We start from the raw sequence: 22,739 nt of genomic DNA on the forward strand, positions 1-22,739 counted from the left end.
TTTATTTTTATTTTATTTTTTTTAGTTTTTTTTTTTTTTTTTTTTTTTTTTTTTTTTGGAAGAGAACCGAAACACTGCGACGTGGATGACATGGACGCCAAACGAGATGGAGATACAGAACAATTTTCTAGCGAGGTTTACTGTTTCGAACGTAATTGCATTGTACCCAGTTGGAGAAGCCGGAGAATCGTCGAAAGAACGACGTTAATCTTCGGCTAAAAAAGATTCGGTTAAAGGCGAACTTTTTGCATTAATTCAACTTTAATTAATTTACAAAAGGCTTCATTTAACATTATGTACCTTTTCACCGGGTTTTTCTTTCTCATCTTCTTTTTTATCTTTTCCAAGAGAAAGACGTTCACTCGTCTCGAAGTAATTTGAATGCATCGAGAAACGAGATAAAAATGTAAGTTTAACTTTCTCCGACTAAGACAAAATTTCGTTGAGCTTTCCGTGTAATTTGACTTTAATTAATTTATCAAAGCTGCTATTCAACATTGGCTTTTTCCCTCTTTTTTCTCTTATTTTTTCGTCCTTTTTTTTTAATGACGGTTTGAAAAGAAATAATTACGTCTGCGTACAATTTCAAGGTAGCGGTAGGCGAAAGGACGATGAATTTAGTCTCGTTTAGGTCTAAAACCTCGTGTAAAATACGCTTGGTTGACCGCGTCTCTACACATTAATTTTCATTTCTTTTGATTCTAAGGATGCCCTTTGCGTTCCTTTCAACGAAGCTACGAGTTATCTTTCATGTATAGAGGAGTCAGAAATTTTATTACTTCATTTATTTTGCGACATGTCTCAGTGCGTGACGTCTCTCATCATGATTTTATCGTAATAATACATAAAAATATTCTATCGTGTTGCGATGTAAATTAGTTGACACGAATTGAATAATAGAGATCATGAGTGGCTCTTCAAAATTTATAAAAGCTATTTCCCACAAATTTGAGGAATGTCTGATACCCTGTGCTAAATCACAATTTAATTTTTCTTGGGGCTATTAATAAAATTATATTACAATATCGTATAAAAATATTCTATTTTGCTGCCGTATAAATTAATTAAAATATAGATCTATTATTCGCACACAATAATTTTCGTAGATTTAAAAAATATATCATGGCCTTTATTGATCAATGCAAATTGTATAATCTTGTACAAGAACATTCTATTGCATTATAACGTAAATTAACTTAAAATGTAAATAAAGATAAAAGCTGAATGTTCGTGTATGTTTATCTGAAAGTAAATGTTTCAATGATTTTGGACGACCATTGGGAAAATCAATCTTATCAGAACACAAGTCAGTACTCGTAGCAAACAAGATTAGCGCAGGTCGGAACTATCGTTTATCGTTTTGTTTGGAAACGAGTCATTCATTAAATTCTATGAAATAACTTTATCATAATAGTCACAATCAAGTACCATTTCTAAAAGATCTGCTAAAGGATCTAACCAGCCCTTTGTAACGTTACAAAAGAAAAAAATGACTCGATAAGAAAGCCACGCGCATACTATCCTTTAAAGTACTCAATTAATTCTCATAAAGATTCCAGTTAACAATACTTTGCAATTACTTGAATAATAAACTATATCGTTGCGTTACAAAGCAAATAACCATTGCTACAAATGAACGACCCACAGTATCCCGAATAATATACAGGGTGTTTCTAATTTTTCCAGACAAATTACATAGACAAATTACATAGTACAATGAATAGCAAGAGAAGCAGTGCTAATTATGCAGTTTAGTCGCTTTTTCCAATGTTAGCTATTTTCATTCGACCCAGGAGTGTTTTTACTTTAAATATTGAAGTGATTTTCATAAAATTGGAAGGAAAAACATTATTATAATTCTCCCGCATAATTAATCAAATAATTCACCAATGATCCTCCAGCAATTTTCTACTCCGAAATAACAAAATTTATTCCGCCTGAAACGACCAGGCAATCTACTTCCTCTACCCCGATCCGCCATAAAATTCCATCCCACGGAACACCTGCACCCCAAAACCGTCTACCAAAGCCACCTAAATCACCCATTACGATCATTCCCCGATCTCCTTCGTTGCCAATAAAAACACCTAAGACCTCGTTCATTCATTTGAAAAGTGCACAAGAGAATAACAAACGGGTGACGAATAGCAAGTACCACAAGGCATATGCCGAAGACGGTATGATCAGCTGTTCGAAAGGCACAAAGGATATTCTCGACTTGATTGTCGACGTGTGTAATGTCAGGTAAATTGCTTAGATGTTTAGACATTAGACATCAATCGAGTGATTCGCTTCGTCTGTTTTGTCTATTCAATTTGTTCATTCATTCACAATACGTAGGTGTTTCCTTAATCGACCTACACACATTGAAATATAATATGTCGCGAAAATATTTGAACACTTATAGTAGAAAATTCTCTTTTATGTGTATATCGTGCTTGCTATATAAAATGATTTTGAACGATTATATTGGCAAGATTTGAAACCGATCTGAAATTGAAAAAAATATAAAAATTACAAGATATAGTAAAAAGTTAGTATACGGCATGAGTAGTCATCATATCATCTTGAATATGTAACAAGCGTTAACGATAATTTTGCTGAATATCGGAGCCTATTGATACAGGCTATCCCAACAATCATGCTACACTAACAAAAGTGACAAATTTTCAAACTCGTTTTTCTCGAAAAGGAAACGTTACATGAAAAAATTTTATTCTATATGTAGTAACTCATGGATCTTAGAGTAAGGACAATGATGTTTTATTTAGAGTTTAATGTAGTTTAATAAGCGATACTCAATAACAAAAGACCGATTACAATATCGTCGTACGTCTTATTATCATACTATCCCGCTCCTCTACTTACACTTTCTGACTTCCCGATTCACACTCCGTGACCTCTCAACTCACACTGCGCTTCTCCACTCGCATTCTCTCCGCTATAGAGCAAATGCACAGACTGGTCAACGAAATAATAATAGCACTGGAAAGCAAGCAATACCGTACAGCCTTCTTTATGGACATAGAGAAGGCATTCGACAAAATAAACCACAAATGCTTTCTACAAACAATCAGGAAACAATTCCCGGAACAAATATACCAATTAATAAAATCCTACTTAAGCAGCAGAACCTTCGTAATAAAAATCAAGGACACATACTCCGAAGTCAAAGACATCAAAGCAGGGGTTCCGCAAGGAAGCGTTTTAGGACCAATATTATACACACTATACACGGCCAACATACCAACAACTTCTAATAGCAAGATACTGACATTCGCGGACGACACAGCTGTACTAGTCAGGCACATTAACCCTGTAACAGCAGTCACATTACTACAAGAACATATCACAAAAATAGAAAAGTGGCTACAAGTTAAACAAATTAAAGCAAACCCCAGTAAATGCAACCATATTACATTCACACTGCGAAAACAGATACTGCCAAACATCTTTCTTAACGGCACGCGCATATTACAAACAAGGCAAGTCAAATACCTAGGACTCCACATAAATATTCAGTGCAATATTCAGTAAAGTTCGTTACGTGTTATAATTTTTTATTTTCAATAGATAATTGTTGAAACTTTTGCGCAATTTCTATGAAATAAATAGCTACCTCAAATATCCTACAAGATGTATGTATATTTTCAGAAATTTTCCAAAACCAGTACCATGATTTTCAATCGTAACAATCGAATGTCAGGGAGGACAATGAAATTTGAGAATGCTTCATGTATAACACACATATTCATAAAACATGTCCACATCTTGCTTGATCTGAGATATATAAAATCAATTCGTTTACATAAATTACGAATAAACTTGTCGTAGCAAATATCAGAAGAAACTCAAGGTTATTTGTTACTTTGGAAAAAGAGAGGATGCAAAGGTATCAATTTTCCGAATGTCCATTTGGACAAATTGTAAAGTACAAATTAAATAATGATAATAAAAAAAAAGAACAAAGGTACCAAAGAAACATCAAAATTCTCTTCTCTTTCACCGTGTAATAGTTTTTTCTTTTTTTCGAGAGAGAGAGAGAGAGAGCGAAACCGAAACACTGTAAGTGAAAATCAAACGAGTTGCAAAAGTTCAAAATAATTTCCCAGCGGGACTGTATCTCAGTAAGTGAATACTAGTGGAAAGTCGAACCCGAAGTGTTTTAACGAAACCTCAAAGCCGATGGATCGCAACATGTTACAGCGTGTGTAAGCCACTTTATGCGACCTGCCACGGGGTCTCGTTATCTCAGTGTCAGCGTGACGAATGGAGCACACACGAACCGTATGCCAATGTCCAGCAGCTTGGTCAAGTGGTAAAGTGCGAGAGGGGGGCCGCAAGAGCATAAAAGCACGGACGAAGAAAAGCGTCCATGCTTTTGTGGTGTTTCTCCCGTGGTCACATCTCCTGTGCCCCAGGCTGATATACATTGTGCGACAGTGCGAGACTTATCTGCCTACTAGGACAACGATCATGGGACATCCACCTCGACTTAGGAAAGCGACCCTCGTTTGCCTCTTATTTCTGTTCGTGGTTACCGAATCAGCATGTAAGTACCACTTATAATCTTATCTTCAATGCTTACTGCAATCAAAATTCTCCGGTTTATCCAAGAAGCGTATAATTTTCAAACTTGAATACCTCATGCATATTTCTGCATAAATTTTTGCGTGAGAGCATGATGTAAAGAACGTAGATCCGGAACCGCTTCGTCATATTTTCGTTAGAAAGTTTCTAAATTGTGAAAACAAATACGAGTGTTCGGATACTCGACTGCCTGCATTACAGTTAATTAAGGGAACGAAAATTGTCTTTATTGGATTCATCATTCTCTATAGTAATTCCTGTATTTCATTGACTCTTAGTTGTTTAAATCTTTATTTTTGTTCTATCTTTCTGAGGTGTCTTTTAAACGTTATACTTACGAGTCAATTGTATAATATAATAAAAAGTATGTAAAACTGTAGTAATACAAAATATGTATGTAAAAAATGTACAGTAATACAAAACCATAGTAATATTTGTATATTTTTCATACCGTTGGAATCTCAGAATGTGTTAGTTAGAAAATTAGATGTATGAATGTAAGGGTCAAAGCTTGTATAAATGGAGTTTAAACAAATTAGAAGTCTACTGTATTGAGTTGTGTTAGAAAGTTGATCTTTTGAGGTTGTAATAATGTATTACTGAGACTGAACAATCGAAAATAGTATTAGCAATGGAGGCGTTAGGATTTCCTCGAAAGTAGCTAAATTAGAAAGAGAATGTTGTAGTTTCGGGATATAACTGGAACTTCTATTAAAAGTAATTTTCTCTATGTACTCTCTCGTAGTCAACTTTTTCACATTTTTGTCGCCAACACATTGTGATATATTATTTGATCTTTGCAACGCAATATTTCAATTATAGATTAAAATTTTTTAGCGTTCATGTGCTTATGCGCGAATCATAAGAACTAAATTCTGGTGAAGATAGGTAACCAGCGGTAGACTCTTTTTTTTAAATAAAAAGGGGCAAATGTGAATATGTGTATACATTCGAAATGAAATGAGAAAGCTCGTAGAATAAATTTATAATATCCTATACTTTTAAATTATTATTTCATATAAATAACTGTCTCTAAAATAGTAATATAATCTTATCGGAGAGAAATATGAAGCCTCGATGAAACAAAAACGAACGACAAGTATTCTCTTTTATCTCTAAAATGGCCTTTTTGCGAGACGACGAATTAGGAGATAAATGACACGCTCGCGTTAACCAAAGTTTCTCGGGGTCTTCTGTGACTCTCAGAAGGGAAGAAACAACGACTCTTCTTTGTCATAAAAACGGTTCCTTTGGAGCAGGATATTTCAGAAGAAAGAAGATAGCACATCTTCGTTAGAACTTAAGTCACTTTCTTCCGTTAAGAAACTCTTTTGTTGGGAATGTGCTAAAAAATTGGATGTCTCAAAACAGTTTTTCTTTGAATGGAAGTAGCTTGTTTTAAAACATTCTTAAAGATTCCTTTCTATATGAAAATTTGTTATCCTTTCATATAGAAAATGATAGAACTATCTTTTCGTTGAACTTTTACTGAAAAAGTTCACGATATCGGAATTGCAAGAATAAACACATATATCGCAATCTTTTTTATCTCAAAGAATGATAATTATTTTTAAAAATTTCAAAACTTATTTATTAAAAAAAAAAAGAAATGTTCAGAAATAAGTAGATTCGTTTAAAAAGAAAAAATTATGTATATTACAGTTGAATTATGATATAACATAAATAATTGATGAATCGGGGGCAAAATTCATGGAATTGGATGATATCGAACTCCTGAATATTCCATATATTTTCGACAAGCGATAAAAGACATATAAATATAAACAGATAAAACCCATTGCTCTTTTTTTAAGTATTTCGATGATATTAATATCATTTTAGACACAAAATTTTAAGAAATATTCTTCCCTGAATCGAATTATTCGTGGAAATATCTTCCATTTGAGATATATGAAAGGAAGAAACCAATGACAACAAAACTGGTTCGATCAACTAGTTATCTAGCTTGCGAAATAGTTAGCATAAGCTCTTGTAAGCGTTATCTAACTCGCAGATTAGCAATACGTATTTGGCGAGTCTTTCTTTTTATCATTGAAAGCCATAATCATTAAGAAATCGTAATAGAATTTTAACCTCTTGGAACCTCTTAATTTCTTCGAAACTTTTTTAATTCGACGACTTGTTCGTTATCGAACGAACCTCGATAGCTCGAAAATCGAATTGAATTTCAATATTTTAATCGAAATTATAGTATTTCAAATCGGATTACTTAATGGTTCCTATTCTATTGTAATTTCACTGTCACTGCAAAAGATGGATTAATGTTATTTAAGAATTTATAACAAGATTAACGTAACAACAGGTCAAATTACTTATGCATGTTACACAAAATTATTTCAAATCGGGTGACTTAATAATTTCTATTCAGTTGTAATTTCACTGTCACTGCAAAAATAGATCAATGTTATTTAAGAATTTATAACAAGATTAACGTAACAACAAGTCAAATTACTTCTGCAACGTTATACAAAATTCCATACACATTCGCATATCTTATCGTTGCTTTTTTCCATTTCTTCTTCGTTTGAATTAAATTTAACCTCGTCTTGTCGAAATAAGATGACAGTCATTTTCTTCGTTAGGAAACTTTTCTAGATTATGTTATGATTTTTCAACTTAACAACGAGCCCCGTGGAAATGCAGTTTCTTATTTTAATTTACGGATGAAGAGACCCGTAACTAAACTTAAACTTTCATAAATACATCCGCAATGTTTATAAAGTTTCTTCCATACTAAAATACACTACCATAATCAGATTGTAATATACATCATCATCATCAATCCTCCATAGGAAAATGCTGAGATTTCATTCTTGAATTTGTCTTTAGAATTTTTATCCTCATTTGTATGTCTTATTTTTTATATTCCAATTTCACTTTCGTTTTATCAAACAAAAGCTTTCAATATTTCAACTTAGCATAAAATTGAAACAGGAAATCACGCAGTTCCCAGACGCGCTGTCGACGCGATGGAACGTGCTTGATTGTATCGGTACCTTCCGCGAGTGCCATGCACAGTGAGAGTTAGAACAAGAGAAAGTGTAATAGTGTTAGTGACAACGGGATAGTGATGGTGATCCCACCACTGACACGCGATTTATCACAGGCACGTGCATACATACACTCGTCTGTATAAACATACACAAACAGAATCCCTGAGCACAGTAATCCTCCAACAGCTATCCGCACACTTCAAAAATTCAAACTCGCAACGGAACAGAACCAAAATCATCCTACGCAAACGCCATGAAACATGAATACGATCCGTAACATCGCACTGAAACGAACCACTGGAAGCTATCGCACAACACCAATAAACAGTATACCCTTCGAAGCTATAAAAACCTCACTAGAGAACGAAGAAGAAAGAACGTAAGCCTAAAATACGCTGCTAAATTATCTTCTACCCCAAACAACCCCTACAATGACGTAACTACACGTGGATACGCAGGCCTATAGGACAAAAAGACCAAAAATGCCACACCCTTTCTCCATATCAGCATATCGAAAATATTCGAATATAACTGAAGGTACACATCGATAGCGGTTATAACGGGCAGCTACGGAAAATTAGCACCCTGGGTCGTAAAGATCCCCTAAATAAACCCGAGTCTAATAAAAATAACAATTAACATAGAGCATAAAATTGGATTTTCCAGCTTAGACAACAAATACTCTTATCACAATGAAACATATATCGATGCATGAAAAACAGACTAGTTACATTCGTTTTCATTTGCAACGACATAACCAGAAAACAATAACTTCTTAAAGCCACGTCTGCTTTTACAGTTGAAGCATATGCCGTTCTCAGATCCCTCAAATAGATACAAAGAAATAGCAATCATTATACATAATATACTGACTACAATGACATGAGTTTAATGAACGTTATAGGGGAAATCCAAATAATAAGAACGAACGCGAAATCATAGGAAACATCCAAGAGACTTACAAAGAATTTAACAAGGATGGCAAACGCGTGATTTTTACGTGGGTTCCATTTCACCAAGGTCAAAGAGGCAACATTCCTTCCAGCGAACGAAAGTGCGTATGAAAATCTTGCCATCTCGCTGCACGTGACCGGAAAAGAAGAATGAAACAGAATATTGACCAAGTCAAGAGAAACGAAAAACCACGATATTGTAGAGAACTTTTAGCGACAAAGGTACACCCACAATATGACTGAAAAGGAAAGAACAATTGAAAAGGAAAGGACAATGCAGGCTCACTGCAGGATGCTGCAAAATAATACACCAACACGTACTGGAAAAAACGGAATTAACCTTTACAGTTTGCGTAACCAACTTTGACAACCAACTACTATTGTTCGACTGTAAAAAATACAAAAACCAAAGAGCGAAATACAAATTGCACTCACCGCGCAATCTCGATGTCGCAAGCCCACGTAACAAGTAGTTTTAGCTTTTTAGAGAAATACGTATAATACGAAATTTCCTCAAGAAATACGTATAATTTTCCAATCTAATGAGTGGCTAATGACAAAGAAATCATCATTCGAGGCGACGGTAAACACACAACAAAAGAGAGTGGAGAAATCACGCGTATATTAACAATTTAACAAATTTTCGAACTTGAAGAATTTTTTAATAACGAATAAATTATATCAGCTATAGTACTTTCTACTACTAAAGATAAAAATGCTTGAAACTTCACTTAATTACAACTTAAATTCTTGAAAATAACCTGAAACTGGATTTAAGTTACATATCGTACTCCCAAATTTTTTAGTTTCTTTTTTTTTTCTTAAATGTTTGAACAATAAAAGAATCCTAAGATTGATTTGGGAACAACGTGAAAAGTAGAATCAGATCATGGTACTTCTGGAATTTAAAAAATCTCAGAAGAATGAAAACGTACGAATAGCAAAAAAAAACAACTTTAGAAACAGACCTAAATCACCGTGCATGCTTCTTTCGCTTGCTGCGAACTTGCAAAGTGAAAACAAACTCGGCGCTGAAAACCGGAACTTCCTCTCTTCAAGAGAAAGAAAAAAGAAACGGAGCTCGCTCACTATCCATAGACAAGCAAAATATCTTTCGTTTTTTTCTAACGACGTGATAAACAACGTCTCCGCGTCCCATCACGATCCATCAATTTTTCAAGTCGCCATACGGCCGACGGGTGTCTGCTACGTAACTCCATATACCCGAACTCGAAACTCGTTACACCGTCGTGAAACTTTTTCCCAGGCCTATTACCACGTTGATAACGTGACGAAGATAAAGGCAGGCAGAAAAACAGAGAAAGTGTGTAGGGGAGACGGTGGCGAAATATTTTTTAACAGGCTGATAAATTGAATTTATGCGAGAAAAGCATCAGGGACGAGTCACAATGGGGTGAGGAGTCACCCTCACGTCACAACAACATTCCGTTAGAAGTTTGTTCAGTGTGGCTCAAGCCACCTCTAAAATGCATGGAACTACCCCTTTGCAGTCCCACAGGAATTCTGTGTAGACCAGGTAAATAAGTTCCACCCTCGCAGATACGTATCTCGCATAAAAGTTTTCGTGGAAACGCAGGGTATCCAGGGTAGGGACACGTCTAAGGTGTTTTTTCGACGATACCACGGTTCGACGAACTGTATACAATTTGAATGAGAATACGGTATAATACGGTCGTATATTAAAATATACAGCGAAATGTGCGGTATATGAATTAATAGGGAACACGACTGTTCAGAGAATAGCAAAATACTCGTATGTCTTTAAAGTAATTGCTTTGTGTTTTAAGTGGAATAGCATAGTCATGAATGCAAATGAGTATATGGTCACAGATATTTATGGAAATTCATATTTTTCTGAAGGTAAATAAAGTGATAAAACTTGAACAGAAATTTGTTTTATCTATTGAATATTCTAATAGGCGATGAACTTTATTTTTGTTGTTTTCTATGTTTTGAACTTTCCTCTTTTTCTGATTTAAATTTCCTATAAGTGCATCAAAATTCGTAGTTTAATGATAATATGTCATATTTAAATTTTCAATATTTACGAACCTTTAAAGTTTAGATAGGTCTTGACAATCTTTCCTGAAAATCTAGGCGAGTATTAATTTTTCTAACGAAAATTTTATATTTACGCTAAGCTCTCGAGACTTCCAAGACGAAACTTATATTTTGTATAAAATATTAGAGATACATAAGATATAAGAGATAGATAGAAGATAAGATCTTGCAGATAAGATACTGTAGGTGGAATATAATGTAAGAGTTTGTAGATATAAAATCGAAGATGTAAGATGCAGAATATCCGTCTATTTCAAGATTGCCGAGATTCCAAAAGCTTTCAAGATCTGACAAGACTTTCGAGTCTTATCAAAGTTCAAACATAGAAAGACATGTTAAAGCTTATCAAGATTTTCAACATTCTTAAATAGCGTATCATATTTGAAGTGATTCGATCTGTCATGTTATTTACGCAGATTCGTACTTTTATGAACACGATTAAAAAAGAAGAATATTAAATATTGTAACAAGTACATTACTTTGAATATTTTATATATTTCTCTCCACACGCCTTACGTATAAAATGAGGATTTTTATGCAATTCTGCACTTTTATGAACAATACTAAAGAAATGGAGCTTTTGTAGAAATATGTTTCATCTACTGAAAATTATAGCAATATACATCACTATGGATATTTTATATATCCTTGTGTATCATATACGTTCTGTGCGTATGTGCAATTTCAAATTTATCATAAATACATAAAAATCCCCAATATAATATATATACCGCCAGCCATAAACAGCGGGACACTTACTCGTTACATTTATTAAAAAACTCCAACAAATTCTATTTCACATCATATTTTCCACACTAATACGACCGAAGTAACAGATTTATACCGAGATAATTCGAAAGTATGAACAATGAAAACCATCACAGCTTGTTACATCATATACATCATATATACATCAGCTTGTTCCTTAATACTTGTAGTCAACAGCGTATTTCTCAATCTTCTACAAATGCATAAATGCACAATCAGTTGATCGTTAATCGTACTTTCAACTTTACGCAAATTTCTCGACCAATGATATACATTGTGGTATCCCGAACGATAGAAAGGGTCAACGAGCTTCAAGCTCCGTGCGGTTCGTCGTGTTAAAAGGTTATTCGCCGTGTCAAGGATGCAGAGATTAACGTTAACAGACGGATGTCGAAATCAGAGATTAATTTCGACAGATAGGACTCGAACAAATTAACGGCGATTATCGCGAAATTCCTGTTTTTTTTCTGATTTTGAATACACATTTCTCCTCGATTATAAAAGACTTTATGTACCGCTGTCTTTTTTTTTTTTTTTTTTTTTTTTAGGAATATTTGGTTCGTTTTGTCATGTTATGTCTTTTGTCATGCTTGGTCTAGTTTAGCTTCAGTGACTATTCATAGAGTAAGCTGCGTCACTTTAGACGTCAGTATACTTTGCTAATGGCTACTAAAGTATTCTGCGTCCAATGGCTTTGCCATAATGCAGCATGCTTTTGTTTCAATCGAATTTCTATTAGTTATTTGTCTTTATTCTTGTCGCTTGAAACGCAACTTACCATTTTTCTATTTTTCTTGACTGTTTACGTTTCTTTGTGCTTATCTTAAACCCGTTTTAATAGTCTATTTTTGTATAAGGAATGTTTTTACATGTGCAATCGATGAGTTCTTCAATATCTGTAACTATATTTACTTTAATTTTGATACTTCTTTTGTTAATTCTTATAGCTTTTTATAGAGTTATTTGGAATTATTTGTTAGATATTAATTTTTTTTTTATTTCACATCTATTTGAAGATATTCAGAATTAATTGAATCTTTTACGAAATAACTTTTCTTCGAAATTTTTATAATCCTTATATCCTATAGATTCTTATAATCCTATTAATAACGACAAATAAACACGTACTGTAAGAGCACAGATATAAAAGCCGGTCGGCAATAATCTGCAAAGCAACGCAGATAACAAAATCGATTCGTTTGATTATTATTGACCCGTAAACTCACGATTTTTTGGCCTTTACAAAAAGTTCAAATCGGTTGAGATCACGGTGTGGACTTTGAAACCGATCGACGGATTCTTCGAAAGGAAATCCAAAAGGAGTAGTAAATAATAGATAATATCTGATTTGACGAATATCTTCTTTCATTAATATGTTTGTAACATTTTCCTTATTTTTGTTTAAATTCTTTTATGATAACGTCTAGTACTTTTAAAATACTTGAAGTTTCAATTTTTCAAATATTCCTTTCTATTGAGATTAATAAGAAATAATTTTGAATAAGAGATTTTAAATATTAAAAAGAAGTTAATAGAAATGTAGTCTTAATATTTCTCTTATCACTCTTCATAGCTTCACAGAAGATGTAATTATTTCTTTTTTTTTTTATTAAAATAACATAACGTTTAAACAGTTTTAATATCTGTCGATCTAGGAGAAATAGAATGAAGCAAAATATTAGCAGTGTATTAATAACAGAAACGTATAATTTTCGATTTTTATCTCGTAGCTTCAGTGCCTTCATATTTTTAAAAATTTCAAAATGTGATCGTTTCCTTAAAATTCTATCAATTAAAAAAGAACCAAATATTAGTAAATTTTTTTAAATTAATTAAAACAGAGAATAGTAGTAGAACTTTAGCAGAGAATAGTAGTAGAGTAGAACTTTCATTTTCTATTCTTCCAGATTAGTATCTTTCTTGTCTGTTTAATATCTTGTACGAAAATTGCGTTCAGTTAAAGCAAAAATTCTAATTTCTGTGAATTTGATAAAAGAAAAAGAAAATAGCGTAATGTAACAAGAGAAACGTAGAGAGTATTCCTTTCCTCTTTTTCGTTTTTTATTTTATTTCGCGATAAAACTTATCCGTGACATTTAACTTATTATTACGCTCTTACCGTCGTGGACTTACGTGCGTTTCCTGACAATCGTTACAGATGATGCATCAAGGGAAAAAGCTTTTTCAACGTGTTTCGTTTTCCGACGAACCATCAGCGTTGCGTGTTCGCTATCTTTATTTCCGCTGATCGTAAAACACTGTATAAACCACTACACTTATCAGGCAGTAATATCGAAAATGAAATGAATAATTTACGACCGTGGAGACACTTGCCATGAAATAACAAGCATGCTACTTATAGTTAACATTTCTTAAATAATCCTTCGAACTGGTGCAATTAAACTATTAAACTGCTTCTGCTATATTTTTGTATTTGAAAACACCAGTCCATATATATATATATATATATATATATATATATATATATATATATATATATATATATATATATATATATATATATATATATATATATATATATATATATATATATATATATATATATATATATATATATATATATATATATATATATATATATATATATATATATATATATATATATATATATATATATATATATATATATATATATATATATATATATATATATATATATATATATATATATATATATATATATATATATATATATATATATATATATATATATATATATATATATATATATATATATATATATATATATATATATATATATATATATATATATATATATATATATATATATATATATATATATATATATATATATATATATATATATATATATATATATATATATATATATATATATATATATATCCAGTTTATAAAATTGTACTCTGTGATCTTTGTTCTTCTTAATTTGATGAGAAATTTAATGTAATTACACTGTTCATAAAATGGATAGATAAATCAAAATAGATGCTTAATTGAAAAAATTGTTGAAGAAGTTTTTATCACAAAATAGATCCTGACTTTGTAGTATAACTATATATAAATTGTATGATTATATAATAATTAAAGTCTTGTCATTGTTATATTTGTCGAAACTAGATCATTTGTAAGTTAATACGAATTATATACTTATTGCATTCAATATTTAATACTGTAGCAATCAATTCTTTTTATTCACACGACAGAATTATGTAATTTATAAAAGTACTATGGATACAAAGTATCGTGGATTATTTATTCAAAATTTGATTGTCAACTGATCAAACGTTTTTTCTATTGTTATTTTATCAGAGTTTCTAAAATTTTGATAAATTGTTATTCAGCTTTTCATTCACAAGTAAAACCTCATGTTGGAGAAAGAAGACAAATTTTATAGAGCCAGTATAAATTCCTATCGCATAAACAAATCCTCAAAGAAATTTCTACGATAAAACAGAGAGTAACATAATTGATTTTATAATATAGTAAAATCACATTTGAAATTACATAAATCTCTACATACTAACAAACTCCCCACTAACAAACGAAATTTACCCTCACGAAGAAGAAGAAATCTTTAAGATGGGAATAGAATAAATTCCTATGGTACATCTTTATACATCGTAAAGATTTTAAAAAGGAAAAAATGGGTATATCAAGCAAACAGGGCGAAAAAAGGAAGAAACGCATTGTCGAGTTTCGAATAAATTTTTCAAAGTTCCATCTTGAAAATGGAATGTTACGAAGAAATGGGTCGAGTCCCTGAGGACATGCGAAGCTACGTTGGCGTTTGATCGAAGCTGGAAATTTCCAAGAACTCAAAATTACCAATTTTCTCCAAAATAAACGGTATATCGTATGTCAAAAAATTGAATAGTTCGCCTTTCTCGATTTTTTTGTTCTTTTTTATTAGTTTGGTATTTTGAACGAGTGTTTACAAAACGTGACACGGATCAGCGAGATCAATGATCTAAGAGACTTCCTCCACTTGGCGCGATCCCATTGCCGGAGTTAGATGGACGATGATGGACAATGATTAGCCCGCGAGTTCTTTGAATCATTGTCAATGGCCGTCGTTTATTATTGTCCCACATCCGCGGCAGCTAGACAATGTTTAAAGTTCATTACGTGTCGCTTTAAATAATAGATTTTGAAATCATAGAATATGAGAATATTTTTTTAACAGCTTCGTTTGCTCTTCAATCACAGGAAGTGAGATAAAGAAATTCACGTATATTTGATTTGAAAGCAGATAAAAAATCTCATTGAAGGATCTAATTAAACAGGGAATAATAAAGAGTGCATGCGACCTTTATTCAAAGAGAATAAAAAATAAATTGTTAGAAATAATAATTCAAATGGAAAAAGGATATGAAAATATTATAAAAAAGAAAGAAGAAAATTAAAGAAATTTTTTAATGATTTGAGTACCTGCGACAAAAATAATGAAAAAACGAGAATCATTTTCAAAGAAATTATATAATATTTTTGAAGAAGGAAAATTACCTGAATAATTTGAGTAAAATGTGAATAACGAAGAAAAACACTACTATAATTTTTTAAAAAATTGGAAGATTTTTTTAGAACAGAAAAAGGTTTGATTCGATAAGAAAATAAAAGATTTAAACGAAACTAGCAAGTAACATAGATCGATATTTATACTAAAATAAATATTTGTTAACTCTTAAAACGATTTAGAAGAGCGAGAACAACAAAAGAGTACAAATCACCTTTGAAACCAAAAAACCTTTAGAATAATTTAAATACATAAAACTAGAATAGTAAGAAACAGCCGAGACGATACTGTTATTTCCTTTCTTATTTAAGCAAAATATGAGTAGCGAAATTATGATGGAAAAATATGAAAAGGTTTTTACAAGAAGTTTAAAGAACTAAAAAGTGAAATGAATATTGATATTCGTATGAATTAACAATCGTCCGAATTTTAAAGGGAAAGAGCCAAAAGCGACTCCCACAAATTCTCCTTCACAACTGTACAGTAATTTTGAATTAATCAAAATTTCATTTTCCTCCGAGGTGTAATCGTAGAAAATTAGAAAAGTCGCTTTCGAACTAGTCCGGATAAAATGAGTAACAGTGCGGCGAGGAGTTCTTATTAAGACCTGTCATGATTAGCTAGATCGAACTTCTCCTATGGTGGCTGTTCTACCGATTTATCGAGCCCCGTGGAACGAACAAAGTGTGCTTTATCGCGCGTTAGAGATAGACAAATAATTATGACTTGGTAAACAATATTGTTAATCTTCCACGCGTGTAAACATCATTGCGCGTTATTTTTCCAGTGTCATAGGAATTCTATTAATAGGTAGACTGTGAACTGCTACGCAAACTCATATTTTTATGATGAAATAATTAAGAAAAACTAACCTAGAGACATATTTGTTCCGTCCTGATGTTATAACGAATACTGGATGCATATAACGTAAACATTTTACGTTATATTACGTTTGAGTAAATTTTATTTCCTATAAATGCGTAAACATTCCCAGTTAGTCGTTAAGTACCGACAGTTACTTGCGTTCGAGCATCTATGTTCGAGATATTCTTAAGAATAATTTTACATTAAATTACTAAGAATCTTTTTCCATTGATAAAGAATTTCCTTTCACGTGTACAATCAACTTAATATGAATGAGTTGCCCTCTTCACTCCTTCAGAGATATTAATAAATACTACAGATACTGCAAGAGGCGTGTGAAAGATTTTCAAAGCTACTACAAATATTATTAGCTACGAATATTTACGAGTGGTCTGTAAAATGGTTGCGTACGAATACTTTGATTTTTATTTCAAATAACGACAGGCTACCCAATTATTTCTGAATGAATAAAATCCTTCTACGAATGTGTACTAAATCTCAATGTCCATGACTACATATTTGAATATTATTTTTGTGAAAAAAGATAGAAAATATCTATCTTTTATATCAGACTTAATGAATGTAGTCTTAAAAGAGATTAAATGTTAAATTTTGTATCAAACTTTTTACTGGAATGTATAACAGCATTAAACTTTCAAGGAGCAATGAGCGGTTTTCCTTCATCAACCGAAGAAACATTTGCTATTTAAATATTTACAAGGGACCATCGCTTTCTCTGAGAAATATACATTTCAGCACAAGACACCAGGAGTTAAGAAGTTTCGAGGTCCAAGTAAATGAAGAAATAAAGAGCACTTGGGGCTATTGCGTGGTTTATGATCCCTATTGGACGTAATGAAAGTTACCTTACAGTTACAAGAATTTCGGTCTTGAAGCAATTGGTTCGTTATATTAGAGAATCAATTATTTCACACGTCGTTGCTCTACTAAAGAAAGCTTCCATCGCTTGTCTACCATTATCATTCTTTAAGCGAATACATAAAAAATTCTTAAATATTTTTCAAGTTCGCAGAATTCTCCATAGACGTGAATTAATCGTTTTCTACAAATTAACGAATTATTACTTAAAAAGGTAAAGAGTCACGACTCGTTTTTGTTCCAAGTTAGATTTCACATTTCTGAGAATTTTGTAGAAATGAACTTCTATGAATATTATATTTGTACGATGAATACATTACTAGTTTTTTGTATCAAATGACGTCCCAACACGTAATACGTTTTCGAACGTGTACAATAACGTGCAAGAGACATCATTTGACGTCAAGGAGCTTTTTATTATTCCTTACCTAGCCAATTTCATTATTCCGTATGTTCATTAAATGTTATTCGTAAGAAATAGATTGTGCAAATTTATAAAAGTTCATATTATCGTTAAATTTGAAATTTCTTTTACTATTCAAATGTCATTGAATATTTTTGCGCAAAAGATCGAATAAAATAATAATTAAAGGATTTGTATATTTAAATCGTATTTGTTGAAGAAGAGGAAAGATAGAAATTTCATATCGATGAATGTAACACTTTACCTATTACAAATATCAAATTTTGATGATACGAATAAGAATTCATGAATTCGTAACACATTCGAAAAAGTATTTGATTTATGGTTAGATCTTGTGGGTTCACTCAAATTGATGGAAAGCGAGGCTTGTCTTCTTATCGCATTGCAGCTTCCTCGCCTCTTTATACCCTTCATGCGAGTTTCAATTTTTTCTAAAGTCGAAGTTGATGTAGGTACGGCGATGCAACCGGCCCTATGTCGTATCTCGTCTGTTTTATTGGGAAGTCGAGATCAAATCAATTTACCAAATGTCCGGTTGAACATAGGGGACCTGTAATCGTTTCAATGATATAGACCTCGTTCCAGCCAGTTATATGCCGCGAACTATGTGCATTAGCGGTCCAAGATGATTTTAGGTACTCTTGATACGGTGTTAAATTACCACAGAATAGACTGAACCGCGAGACGTTATCGCTGCATTTTACGACGAATCTTCGATTAACTTAATTCTACAGGGACAACCGTGTTTCTTAACCGTTTGAGTTCCATGCAGCGGGATCGCGCTGTTTAGATTTTGTGCCGAAAAGTCCCAGTACATTTGAACGCTACAGATGACTGATGGTATTTTATACTTCATTGTTATCTTCTGAATAATTTTTATTGAACAAAACTTGGAATATTTATAAACTAATAGCACGCATATATAATAATATAGATGTATTTCATAAAATAACAAATATGATGATCGCTATTGCTCCGTTCGGCATTTTTCGACCCTGTGTTTTCAAAGACCCCTGGGACTCAAACGGTTAATTACCTTAATGGAGTATTTTATCCTAGAACTTCGAAAAACTAGGTTTCATTGTATTTTATGTCTTTGAATTTTTAGTTTTAAATGAGAAGTATGCTTAGACAATTTTTTCCAAACAACTTATAGACTTAGAGTATGACAAAAGGTAGGGCTTTATTGATAAAATAAATTAAGATACAGCTATTTAAGGAAAACAAAGTGAGGTGATAGGCGCGGTAGGTACTGAGAAAACACTCGAATATATTTAACGACAAATATTTATTAACAATATATTCTCTGTGTATACCTGGTGTAAAACTCGCGGTTACTAATTTCGGTTCGCGGTTCGCGATTACAAGTTCGAACTTGGGTCCATACGAAAATATTCCGTAAGAATGTATCGACATCTAGTAATCATCTTGTCCGAAGGATAGGGTCTTTGTGTAGCGAGCCACGGAACAGAAACCGTTGGAAAGTTTGCTGTCGAGTGCCGCTACGAAAGAATAGGAAAGAATGAAATGAGAGAGGAATGTATTCTACGTTTGGAAATTTCCTTTCATAGCCTATTAGAGAGATATTTTGCAAATATCCTTGTGGAAGGCGCTAAAGAGAAATAGTAAAACGCAATAAGCAAAAACAAAGGAAATGGAAGGTTTTCGAAGCAATATCATTTGCAAATCGCTCTGTCGATTCAACTGTTCCAGACGATGTGTCTTCATTAGCAGAATTATAGTCGTTTAAAACGAAAGTTAGATTGTAAGGCTAAGTTGTGTGCAACCTTCAGCCGTAATTTACGCCACTTATAATTCCCGGGTGATACATTGTTGGAAGCCATGGAGCTTTCACGTGCTCATCGCGTGGAAAACTACACGGCTGCACATCCGCTTATCGCGGCTGCAGTGCTGCAATTATCCCAGGTCGACTACAGTTGCACGAGTCGCATCGAAAATTCATTTCTACCATCACTCGAGACGCTCTTAAACGATCCGCTGTCTTCCGTCGGATTTTCCGCGTGATTTTCCCTGTGATTCGCGCGAAAATGCCGCCGTGGGAAGAATAAAACGCGAGGGAGCTGCTTTTCCATATCTACACGTGTAATCTGAAGATAATTTATCGGAAGAAGCGAGCTAAAGTCTCGAATAATGATAATTTCTTAAAAATGATATCCACGTGAAAAAATTGTAAAAACTTCTTAAGGTATTTAGTAATAAATTTCTAAACAATTCGTGGAAAAAGTTATCTAAACTTTTAGTAACAATCTTAATCTTTAAATATTTTAAATTTTGTGTTCCTCTTTACAACACGTTAACAGTAATTGTATCGATATGCAAGTACAAGCAGTTTTGTGACAAAAGTGTGTTTTCAATGTGTTCTAGAACTCAGATACACGAAATTCAATAAGTGTACGCAGACTATCGTGACTGACTGTATTATAAAATTCCATGCTGTTTCTTCTCACGAACAAACTTCGATAAATTACACTATGTAAATTTATTTCGACACGTGATATATAACATACGAAAGTGGTCACATAAAATAACAGCTGGCATTTCCACGAGACTAAAATTTCAAGCACTGCAGAGCGCGTGACACTTGCAATTTTCATGTGCAACCCAGCGGCGATTACGCGCGCCGCGACGCTACGCCGACCAGCGAATCTCTGATAATCGGATAATGGAAGAGCAGAGAGAGAGAGAAAGAGAGAGAAAGAGACTGCGATTGCGGCCGACCGATTAATTTGCCGCCCCATTGCGAGCTCCCTGCTGCTCGTTCGAAACGAGACGGAAGCCTCGAGGTTCTTTCGAGGATCGTTTCATTTCGTTTTGAGATTGCGTCGGGGATTTGTTCGATAAAAATTGCTCGCGGTTGCTGCCTTATCCTTAACGTTGAGTAGGCCATTTTACGAGATTCTTCCAGTCAACAGGAATATCCTGCCTCCAGATTTCCGCTTTCTACATTTCCAACTCTGTTTGAAGATTCGTATAAATTGTAGGTGATTGGAACATATTAAATCGTAGGATGTGAAATTGCTAATTTAAAATAAAATCTATGTACATTGTACATACGTCGAAATACAAAGTATTTCCTTCCTTCGATTTCCTTCAAAATAAGTAGGAAAATAGATCGATAGAAAATATCTGTCAATCCGCGATTTCAAAATGATTTTCAGATTTTTGGGATTTTGATGGTTTCTGAATGTATCGAGACGTTTCTGTTTGAGGAACTGGAAGGTTTGATCACCCGTCAAAAATAATTCAACGATATGCGTTCGACAGAACATTACGAATGTTATATGAAAGAGTCATTCCCCTCTTCGCTGCTGTCATATAGTATCGGTTATAATGATTTAAACATGTCCGGCAAAACAAGAATTATTCTCTCGGGGGAGAAGTATATTTAATCATTTTTACAGTTTACGAGGAGCGTTGCGAAGGAATTTATGTTGTTGCACGAAAACATTTAAAAATGAAAAAGGAGAATTTTTCGATACAAGTAAAAATTCTTCTTGCATATAAACTTTAGCAAAACGTTTCCATAATTCCACTGTGTCTTGCGTTATCAATTTAACAATTTTTCAATCTCTCTCTAAAAACTTATTTCTAGTCTCTTAAAAGTATTACGTAATATTATAATCCGAAGATCTGGCAAAAATATTTCTTAACCAACATAATGGAAGAACTGTTCCCATTTTTCTTACAAGATATAAAAGAATACGGCTATTAAGAATATAAAAGGGCTATCAATTCACGAAAATATGAGAAGAGAAGAGAAATTATTAAGTCACATATATCTAAAAAAAAACGAAACAAATTAGTTGATCCATGAAAATATGAAGGAATAAATCAAGTAATTAACCAACCAAAATATACAAGATAAAATAAATGATTAATCGGGGAAATTATAAAAAATGGGAAGGAAGGATTAAATAAATACAAATGACCCAAATTATTAATTTACGAAAATATAAAGTGGTTGAAAAAATTATTTATTCGCGTGAATATCAAAAAATGATCCAAATTATCAATCTTTATATGCTGATATATAAATGAATCAAATTATTAAGCCTCGTGAATAGACAACTGACTTTTGCGCAATTTTATGTTTTTATGAACAGAACTGAAAAAATGGAAGTCCCATAAAAATCTGTTTCATCTACTAAAAATTGTAAAGAGTATCCTACGTCGAATATTTTATATACTTTTTGTATACTCATAAATATGGAAAAAGTGAGAAATATTATTAGTCGACAAAAAATGTACGAAGAAGAAAAAGATTATTAATTCACGAAATCGTAAAACACGAAATAAATTATTAATACGGATAAAAGAGAAGCATTAACGATGATAAAATGGTTGATCGTCTTTTTTCGTATTATAGTTCCTATCTAGATAATACTGTTGACCAGAAGGATTGTGCCTATGTGAGGATCGGTATTAATTTCAATTTTCTGTGACCAATAGACTCCATTCTAGCTAAATCCAATCTGGATTCAGTAAAAGGGAGAAATAGCGAAGCATTACGTGACAGGAAACGCTCAGAGGTCCAGAGCACTCTTTATCGTAATTTATCATGACCTTTCTTACAAAAGAGTACCGACGTTACGTTATTTATTTCAGAAAAACGTTAGCAGGATACCGAA

At 32.7% G+C, this 22,739-nt stretch overlaps 1 protein-coding gene across 3 annotated transcripts in view; it reads left to right on the forward strand.

The window, feature by feature from the left end:
* Nucleotides 1-4,262: 4,262 nt before the first annotated feature.
* LOC100747495 (apolipophorins) overlaps nucleotides 4,263-22,739 on the forward strand; it is a 52,398-nt gene continuing 33,921 nt past the window's right edge. For 2 of the 3 annotated variants that reach the window (XM_024369641.2, XM_003491736.4), the window contains exon 1: nucleotides 4,264-4,552. In XM_024369641.2, coding sequence (XP_024225409.1) covers nucleotides 4,270-4,552 — 283 coding nt within the window. In that variant the 5' untranslated portion in view covers nucleotides 4,264-4,269. Of the gene's footprint in view, nucleotides 4,553-22,739 lie in introns of all 3 variants that reach the window. The other variant, XM_033322370.1, reaches the window with a different exon arrangement.

This window comes from Bombus impatiens, unplaced genomic scaffold (assembly GCF_000188095.3).
Source record: "Bombus impatiens unplaced genomic scaffold, BIMP_2.2 scf_0633, whole genome shotgun sequence".
NCBI classification, from domain to species: domain Eukaryota; kingdom Metazoa; phylum Arthropoda; class Insecta; order Hymenoptera; family Apidae; genus Bombus; species Bombus impatiens.